The sequence below is a fragment of the Archocentrus centrarchus genome, chromosome 10, assembly GCF_007364275.1.
Source record: "Archocentrus centrarchus isolate MPI-CPG fArcCen1 chromosome 10, fArcCen1, whole genome shotgun sequence".
NCBI classification, from domain to species: Eukaryota; Metazoa; Chordata; class Actinopteri; order Cichliformes; family Cichlidae; genus Archocentrus; species Archocentrus centrarchus.
The window spans coordinates 18009629-18020260 of record NC_044355.1 but is presented as its reverse complement, the minus strand read 5'-3'; the positions used below and the strand labels follow the sequence as shown (position 1 = coordinate 18020260).

General features: G+C 41.8%; 1 protein-coding gene across 1 annotated transcript; it reads left to right on the top strand.

Moving 5' to 3' along the window:
* The first annotated feature begins 8589 nt into the window (after positions 1-8589).
* adra2db (adrenergic, alpha-2D-, receptor b) lies at positions 8590-10367 on the top strand. Its single transcript, XM_030739523.1, has one exon. The coding sequence runs from the start codon at positions 8952-8954 to the stop codon at positions 10221-10223; it is 1272 nt and encodes a 423-aa protein (XP_030595383.1). The 5' UTR covers positions 8590-8951; the 3' UTR covers positions 10224-10367.
* The last annotated feature ends 265 nt before the right edge of the window (positions 10368-10632 follow it).

Genomic DNA, 10632 nt, shown 5'->3' with positions numbered 1-10632 from the left:
TTCATAGCTCTTGAGGGCGGGGGTGGTTATAGCCTTATTATAAGGCACCTGTTGTGAAGACAAGTTTCTTTTTCAAGTGTGAAAATGCTAAAATTTGACACGAGAGTCTGCAGGCTATTAGTGGTGAATTCACACTACTGCTTGAATGCTTATAATTAGCATCTAATCATTGAAATATTTAGTTGATAAATTGTTTGTTACCTAGTGTTAAGATCTTCTGATCCAATCCTGGCTGTTACTGATCCATGGATGAACGGAAAATCTCACAATCATATTGCATAGTGCATGCACCTGATGCATATTTTCTCAGAGGAAAGCACAAATTAGATTATATTCATGTATACTAATATGGTTTGAACTCACACTGATATTCTCATCATATTAGTCTCATAAAAATAAATATTTTAATGGCTCCTCTGGTCTGCTAAGGCTAACTCATTGTTTCTGTGTTTGTCTGCATGGATACTAGTGATGTCAAATGCGCTTAGCTAATGACAGCATAATAAATTTAATGTTTTGTTTTTTTCAGTAGGGTTAAACTGGAGCCAAAGACATTTTGGACCAAGATCCTAGCTTGACTTATATGAGACCTGGTAGAGGGCTCCATCTCCATTTACTCCATGCCACATATTTACTGTAATAGTTTTCTAATCTGGTATTCTGAAAGCTTTTCTGCAAGTCAAATATAAATGTTGCTGCTTTCTAGTCATAGTAAATATTTCACTGCAGGCTTTCATGCTAGTCTGTCAGCTACATGTCTGACCTATGATTTCTGGCTAATTATAGATTTGAGTGTGGTACAATGTGTTCTTTTATCCATGATGGGTTTTCTATCTTCCATTCATCAGACTTTCTCATTTGTAATTAACTAATTCTTAGACTAACCATGCTTCAAACAATAAGCGCTCCAAATTACAAAGTCCTGAATCATCTGACTCATTCCTCCCCTATTTCCAGAGTCTCCAAATGAAGACAAAATTGGGACTTTCTGTGAAGGTTTAAAGACTATTGGTTGTAAAAACTTTGCCACTTTTTGTGTCACAGGAAATTGATCCCACAGCTGAAGATAAAATAAGGCTCAGTATGCTTAAGGCCCTTATTCCACACCCATTCTTTTTCATTTTCAGCTGAGGCCAAAAGGCCCACCACGCAGTTAACTAAATTACAACGAACACTCTGAAAGTGAGCCACTTCTAACCAGCTACAAATGTGTTCTTTCTCTGAAAATGAGATGGGGGATAATTCCCTCATATGTTTTTGCAGGAAGCCTATTTTCTAAGGTCCTGGAAGTGAATTTTAAAAGCGCCTTCCTCTGCTGTGCATACAACCATCACAGCTCTTTATCAGAGATGAAGCTCTTCGTGCCTCATTCCAATTCACACAGCAGCTGATGAAAGAAGTTGATCAGTTCCTAATTTGAACATATTCAAAGTAAATTTAATGATCTGCAGAAATTATGTCACCCCTGCTTAACTACTTGGATTTCATAAAAAGAGCCAACTCTGTTTTTTTTGTTTGTTTGTTTATTTTTTTTTTTTTTTTTTTTTTTACTGTGAAATAAATGCAATTTGTGATGATTTTATTGCCCTTTTAGCTTCAACAGCTTTCCTAAAAATAAAAAAAATAAAGCCATCCCAAACTTTGGCTGGTTGCTTGTAATTCAAGGTGAAACTTGTATCAGGGAATGTGGTGACATGCATGACCTTCAAGGCTTCATTAATCTGGTCACGCTTTCACATTCCAGGGTGGTTTTGTCCAAAGCTGTGGAAAAATCTGAGGGAGATCTTGTTTGTTTGGGACACAACAAAGGTCAGCAGTCATGTATTTTTTCCTGACCTGCCAGGCCTCCCGACAGCAAATGCAACAGTGGAAGAAGGTGGGAGATGTGGAAGATGTGCGATCTGTGAAAAAAAAAAAAAAAATGTGAATCACAGTGTAGCTGTAACACACACAGTCCTTCCCACACCCTAGCTATCTCCTACAAGCATACACATCCAAAAGAGCCAAGGATCGTCTAATCACACATGGAAATTAAAATGGATGTACTGTACCGCATTCAAGTAATCATACAGGGTCATGGCTAATTTTTTGCAGACTGAATTCCCCAAAGAAAGTGTTTACTATCACAAATCACCTGCAGCCTGAGATGAGATTTTCACACACCACCTCAGGCCATTTATTCCTGGAACATTACATAACGCAGTAGTGGGTTCTGCTCACATTCAGCCAAACAGCCTCTTTATAAGAAAACAGGAAGGTAAGAGGATTGAGGCGGCAAGGAAAACACAGTCATCATCAGCTCCTGTACATGGTGCCCTCCCAGGGATCTCTCTGTTTTAATAACATAAAAGGGCATCCCAGCGGGGTGGGGGGTGGGGGGTTATTTATAATGGAAGTAAACTATCAGATCTCCAACATAAATGCAGAAATTTTACATCATTAAACACAATAAATAAATGATTAGGTTACTGAATGAATACTTTTGCAGATTTTTTTTTTTTTCATATCTAAAGCAGTATTTAAGCCTCTGAAGTGCCTCCTACCCACCGATGGGTGCTGATGGTTTGGTCCAAAAGAGAGAAAACTAGTTTGGCTTTAAACACAAACTGTACTGATGTGAACAGCGAGAAGTTCAGGTGAACTTTAAAGCAGGGACTGTCATGTGAAAAGCTGCTGATATGATGTGTGAGATTATAGATTGCTGTAATGTTTGTAGACACATTGAATTTCAATGTGAAGCAGTGTGTGCTATTGTACATTTCATATGTAGCACATTAGGCTATTATGCACTTTTAAGATGCTTGTAACACAGAACCTTTCTCAAGTGATAAGTTAGTCTGACTTAGACTAACTAATATGTTACAGGGTCTTCTGTGTTAATACTCAGGTTATCTATTTTGCAGATGTTTGGCTATCATTTTCATAAGTTTTATTGTTGCACATGTTGCTCTGTTGCAACATGTGCATCATTTTTTTATATACAAGTGTTTTATTATGAAATGCAGCGCTGCTGCAGTCTCAGTGTGGGGTACACACAGTCCTTACCAGGTTCTTCTAACACTGTAACATAAATCTAAAATCTGTCACACATATGAATTTGCAAAACCTCACAGTGACTCACAGTATTTCCTTGATGCATTTGCTGCTGATGTATGGGTTTATATTTGCTCAGTTAGTTATTCCTACCAGTGTGACATTGGATATACAGGATGCCCAGCAAGCCTGCATATGTACTGAGCCTTGACTGTTCACACAATCTTGTATTACCCATAAACAATGTTATCTGCATTGCAGTATGTCATCATAACATATTTCTACACCGCTATATAGCTTGCTAGGTTCCACTGAGCCTGGACACATATCAGACCAATGCGACAGACCGGTTCCTTGACTGCTAAATTTCCTAAGCGATCACCATAGAAAACACCTAAGAAACTGATGAGCATGTGCGGAGCTGTTTTTCAGCAGTAAAATTATGTTCAGCAAGCATATTAATAATCACTGCTAAGCTAATGAATATTTTCTGGGGGTAGTAATTATCACTAAAAACAGATTACTCAAAACATTACCTGCTGGCAGGGACACAAGTTGTTGAATCATGGTGCATATCGAATGATGGATGAGTTGATGAAGCCAATATGGATGCTGGAACAAGATGTGAGCACTTTTCCAAATCCCAGCAGATTGATGCTTCAGAATTACAGGTAGGATAGACAGGACAGCATCAAACACACTGTTGCATCTTGACTCAGAATCAGAAAGAAGAAGAAGAAAAAAAAACAAGCTAATCAAAGCTTATAATGTGCAACCACACATATTGAATATATTGGGTCTGAAATATCGTGCTATTTCTCCCATGATAACACACTGGCTCCTAACATTTTTGTGACTCCAGAGAGCAGCAAGGATTTCAAACTATGACAGTAAATGAATCTGGCATCTGCATTACAGAGTTGTCATGTGTGTCACTGAGATGTCAAACATGTAACATGTTAAGCAGCTTATTAATTTTGCCTCCTCGGTAATGGATTTTACTTTGAATTGGAAAGTGAAATTGTCTGTGTGAGTCAGAACTTCAGGATAAGACTGCATATGCACACCTCACTAAGTGTGATGACTGCAACATAACAGGAAGCTGGATTCAGAGGGACAGGATGTTGGGTATTGTTGTATTGCTTGAAATAGAAAGTACGGAAGGCTTGAAGGAACATGCATATAAATGTTTTTATATAGATTTCCTAAGTTCACCAGATAATGTCCTGATTAGGTTTAAAAGTCTTTTAAAGCTATTGTATAGAAAATGAAGAATGACTGGGTGTATACATAAACATTAAATATGGTTATATCAGGTTATATCTTTCTCACCTTTAATTTCTTTATGGGACAAATAGCATGTGCATCACAAATATTCTTTATTGTGACACGTATGAAATGCACTCGCATGTCTGAGTGAGTGAATTGTGTTATAACACAACATTGCATATCGACATTTTTATTCAGTGGCTTTCAGCTTTAGGCAGAATTTAAAATGATATAATTGCAAAAATTTTCAACTAGCGAGCAGACTGGCTGTTATGAGAATTTGCTCTATCGTGAACAATTGTCTGCAATATTCTCTGCGGAGAACGAGAACAAAGCCAGCGCACAGGCGACAGATTTGATCAAAATCTGCGAGCAGAAGATGTCAAAAGAGTGACATCATTTCTATTCACCCTATGGATTAAAGATGCAGAAATTATTTTAGCACTTAGTTATACACTGCAAAACCACTGTATGGATATGCAGCATATAATAACATAGTAAGTAAGTTGCCTAATCTAACCTGAACAGCTTGGCTGTGTTTTTGTAGAAAGCCAAGAAAGAAAGAAATATAGTTAAATACATCTTCCATCACAGAATTGCAAAACTTAACCTATTCATTTGAAATAATTGTAATTTGTAGGAGACTCCAATTTAAAAAATAAAAAACTGAGATGCAACAAAGACTGTTTTTCTGCTCGTTACTGAGGTCAGTATTTTCCTGTTTTTATTTAGCAGGTAGCTCCTCTAAGATACATCTACCACTGACCACTGATATATGGTGACAGTTGCCCTGCTCTTTACAGTATTTTTTTTATGTCTATACTGTGGAGAGAGGTCACAGAGAGTGAGTGAGAGCAGAGAGAGGAAAACAAACGTGTTCATGTTCTTGACCCTCCAGATAAATCTTTTTCAAGGGTGGTCACAAATGTACACCTAAAAGCAGCATTAATGTTGACATCCGGACAGGTTTACCTGCACTGCAAATCCAATAATGACAGGCCTCTAGCATGTGGTATTTACTTATATTGTTTCAAATTGCAAATAGGTGAAGTGCATCTGTTGGGAAAAGCTATAGTGTGTACATCAGAGTACTTCAAAGTAACCCCTGACTGGCCTTGTGTGCACCTTTCTGCTAAGAGTGTACATTTTTTTTGTATCCTGGTAAACATCCCCTGGCTGTATGTCTGGCTGCCTAACATAGCTACATATGTGTTGTATAACTGAAGCTCCAGAGCAAACAGATGCAAGGTTCTCAGCAACAGGTATTACCTTCACTGTGCCACCATAGAACAATTCCAGATTAGAATGCATGAATAATGGATGAGTGAGATTGCATATAAAAAACTCAAGCCTTCCCAAAGAGGTTTACAATGACGGATGCACAGCTATGCTTCACTGACAAAATTCATGTGCTGGATCAGTTACTACTGCTTTCATCGAAGCCATTTTGATTTGAACACTTTGCTCTCCTGACTGACTGAACTGCAGGATTGATTAAAGTTCAGAGAAACCTCCAGCTGTGTCGCTTTTCCTCTTGTTCCATCGGGGACTCTTAATGAATGTGTCATTGTAAATTATTGAGGTTTTTCAAGGAAAATTGATTTCAGATGCAATGTATACAGTGCTTAACAAATTTATTAGATCACCACCCAATGTAAGGTTTATGCCACAGCTGCTCTACATTAACAACATTGTAATTACCCAAATCCATTTTTTTTTCATGTTTCTGAAATGGTTAAGCCACCAGCATGTGCAAGGTCTTTAACTGAAGATTTTTTAATGCTAAAATATAATTATTGCTGCTATGTATGAATTTTCAAATTTACTATTTCACAGTCATACTGCATATCTGTACTGATATGAATTTAAAGACACACACGAAAAATCAAAGTGAAAAAATGATGCAGCAGGCTCTTCCATTTTTCCTAAAATTTCATTGCAACAACTTAAAATAGTACTCAGTAGTTTGTATGACCCCCACGTACATGTGTGCATGTCTGACAATGTCAGGCCATGCTCCTAATGAGACAACAGATGGTGTCCTAGGGGATCTCCTCGCAGATCTGGACCAGGGCATCACTGAGCTCCTGGACAGTCTGAGGTGCAACCTGGTGGCATCAGATGGACCAAAACTGTCATGTTTTGAGTGTGAGGAGTGTGAGGACCCAAGGCTGTGTAAACTGGAAATGAGCCATTTACTTGGCTGATGACTACAGTACAAGTTAAGGCGAAACATAAAATACAAAAGGACAACTCAACTGCAGAAACCTAAACTGAGAATAAACATTAGGGCACACCAGAGCTGAAGACAGAAGGGGAAGGTGAACTGATGATCTGACAAAGAGGAGACTGAGACAATGTATACACAGGGGAGTGATTAGGGAGATAAGACATGCCAGGGAACACAACTGAAACACACTGGGGAAAATAAAACTGAATACCAAACACATGGGCCACAGACTACCAAAATAAAACAGGAACTATAACTAACACTGAGACCAAGACTAAGAGATACAAACTTGACACAGAGGCTCAGAGGCTGTATATTGTGCACATGTACTGGACTCTCTTAAGACTTGTTTCTCCTGAGGCCTCCCCTGTGCTTGAGCTTCCTGCTTCTGTCCCTGTTCCCAGGGTGAGAGCAGCACAGGTCCAGCTTCAGCCTCAGGAGCTGAGCACCCTGTTAAGCATTCTGAGTCTTCTGAGCTTGAGCTGCAAGAGCCTCAGTCGGAGGTTGGAGTTGGAGGAGATGGCTGTGTGCTCTTCTGAGTCACCTGAGAGTCCTGCGCAGCCTCAGCCAGTACTGCATGAGCCTGCCAAGCAGCTCAACTGCGAAAAGCACAAGGCACCACTGGTGAACCTGCCAATTCTGGTATTCTATGGTAAAAGCCAATCAGGCTCCACTATGCTGGACAGTGAGCACAAAGCCCACCAGAGGACGCCGGCCCACATGCCACCCACATGAAGTCAGTTTCTGATTGTTTGATCAGACAGTCACACCAGTGTCCTGCTGGAGGTCATTTTGTAGGACTCTGGCAGTGCTCATCCTGTTCCTTCCTGCACAAAGGAGCAGATACCAGTCCTGCTGATGGGTTAAGGACCTTCTACAGCCCTGTTCAGCTCTCCTAGACTGACTTCCTGTCTCCTGGAATCTCTTCCATGCTCTTGAGACTGTGCTGGGAGAAACAGCAAACCTTCTGGTAATGGCACAAATAATGTGGCATCGTGGAGGAGTTAGACTACCTGTGCAACCTCTGTAGAGTCCATGTATCACCTCATGCTACTGTACCAGTAGTTGCACTGACCCTAGCCAAATACAAAACTAATCAACAAACAGTCTGAAAAAAAGTGGTCTCTAACAGGAAAACCATTCCTGTTTTAGGGGTTGTCTCATTGAGAGAGAGAGAGAGAGAGAGAGAGAGAGAGAGAGAAGGTGGTTAGCACTGTTGTTTCTGTGTGGAGTTTGCATGTTCTCCCCGTGTTTGCTTGGGTTTTCTCCGGGTACTCCGGTTTCCTCCCACAGTCCAAAGACATGCACTTAGTGGGGTTAGGTTAACTGGTGATTCTAAATTGCGCATAGGTCTGAATGTTTGTGTGAATGGTTGTCTGTCTCTCTGTGTTGGCCCTGCGACAGGCTGGAGACCTGTACAGGGTGTATTCCCCCCCCCGACCCTGAAAATGATAAACGGAAGAGGACATACACCCCTTGGAGGAGTCTTTGTTTATCTTCTAAGCTCGGTCCTCCAGAGGCCTGGGAGCTTGAGGGTCCTGCGGCATATCTTAGCTGTTCCAAGGACTGTGCTCTTCGGCAGAGATCTCGGATGTCGTTCCTGGAATTTGCTGGAACACTCCCCCAGTTTGGGGGTCACTGCCCCGAGTATTCTGATTACCACGGGGACCACTGTTGCCTATATATACAAAATTTGAATGATAAACCGCAATGAGAATGATTTTAAAGGCTGAAGGTAAAACTTACAGTTGTACATTTTGCTGTACAATAACTGAATGCTAGCGCTTTGTTAAAATATATAAAACCGGGAAAAGAAACATCAAAAGAAAAATAAACCTGAAGTGCAAGTGCATGAAATCAAACACAACAAGAAATCTCAATTCCATCTCTCTCTCTCTCTCTCTCTCTCTCTCTCTCTCTCTCTCTCTCTCTCTCTCTCTCTCTCTCTCTCTCTCTCTCTCTCTCTCTCTCTCTCCTTTAAGTTTAGAAATGGGCTGGTTCAGTGATGTCACCTCGCTCCTGTGTGGACATTTATTCCACACAGTGTGCATCTCCCTCTCGTCTCCATAGAGAAGCAGTCTACCAAAACGCAAGCAGCATTACGCATGACATGGACGCCGCTGGAGCGAGTGTATTCGTGGAGTCTCTGTGGATTGTGAACTCTGCTCCTCTCGCATTTTTCTCACACATTCGGAACTTGATGTGCGTGTCAGAATTATTTGAAGAGTTTGCTGATTCAGAAGATCAGTTCTGCAGCCCCCATGTCTTATGTAGGCTGCACTCGATAGTGGCCCGGAGCTTTACGCGCAGCTTATCTCCACGCTTTAGCAGCGCAGCTTGGAGCGCCCAGCCTTAGATGTTTCGTAAACGAACAGGGTAAAATAACAAAGATGATACAAACGGACAGTTTGCAGACAGAATGGATTTAACCCAGCTAAGTCTCTTGATGGAAAATGTTTCCAACGATGAAAACACCACCGACGCACCATTCGCCTTGCCACACACAGAGGCAGCCACTGCGCTCATCATCCTGGTGGTTACTGTGATCATTTCGGTGACCATTGTTGGTAATGTGTTGGTGATTGTAGCGATTCTTACTAGCCGAGCTCTCCGTGCACCTCAGAACCTTTTTCTGGTCTCCCTCGCATCAGCGGACATTCTGGTGGCCACGCTAGTCATCCCCTTCTCCCTCGTCAATGAGGTAATGGGCTACTGGTACTTTGGAAGTACTTGGTGCGCCTTCTATCTGGCTTTGGATGTGTTGTTTTGCACCTCATCCATCGTGCACCTGTGCGCCATCAGCCTGGACCGCTACTGGTCAGTAACAAAGGCGGTCAGCTACAACCTGAAACGGACGCCTAAGCGCATCAAGTCCATGATTGCTGTGGTGTGGATAATTTCTGCTATCATCTCCTTTCCTCCTCTCCTCATGACCAAACATGATGAACGGGAGTGCCTGCTGAATGATGAAACCTGGTACATCCTCTCATCCTGCCTGGTATCCTTCTTCGCTCCGGGTCTCATCATGATTCTCGTATACTGTAAGATTTATAAAGTTGCCAAGCAGCGCTCCTCCACCGTATTCGTGGCCAAGAATGGCCTGGAGAGGCAGCCCTCTCAGTCAGAGACCTGTTTTGTCAGGAAAGACCGGTTCGAATTGGAGAGCCCTAGCAGTCAAAGCTCCGGCAGCCATCCGCAAAAGCAAGGGGAGCTGGATGACATCGACCTGGAGGAGAGCTGCTGTGCATCGGATACTAAACCGCGCCACCATCGCTTCACCAAGCGGAGAAAAGTGGAGGGATCGGACAGCTGCCCGCCCCAGAGCTGCCGCCTGTCCTGGGCATCGGCCCGGGCGTTACAGCTCTACCCCGAGCAGAAGAACCCAGCTGGGCGACAACAGCTGGCTGCAGCCAACAAGACCAAAGTGGCCCAGATGAGGGAGAAGCGGTTCACCTTCGTATTGGCGGTAGTGATGGGGGTATTTGTGCTCTGCTGGTTCCCCTTCTTCTTTACTTACAGCCTGCATGCTATCTGCAGAGACAGCTGCTACATCCCTGCCGCACTTTTCAACCTTTTCTTTTGGATTGGCTACTGCAACAGTTCCGTGAATCCTATAATATACACCATTTTCAACAGGGATTTCAGAAAAGCTTTTAAGAAAATCATATGCAGAACTTCAAAACGCACATAAAGGGTTGCAAAATCGTTTTTGCCTCCCAAAAGCACTGGGAAGAAATTGTAGTATTATAACTTATTGCTCCTGGCTGACTATTCTGCTACGTCATCATTTTAATGTAATTTTTAGCATATTGACAAAATACCCAGCAGTGTTGTGTACACATTAAATTGTCTATAATTGAAATAAATCATCATATATACTCGACCACTCCTGCAGCAAGCTCACATATTTCAGGGTAAGTTTAAATGATGGTCATGCATGTTGCTGGATTCCAGTGCTGGCAGCTGGTCACTGTGGGGGCTGAGATAAATAGAAGATTAATCTCCAACATCTATAAGCATGGGGATAAACAGGCCAACACGTTTTGATGTTTTGTGTTGTAAAGGGAAAAGAAAAAAATGTCAGCAAGTGCTGAATGCTG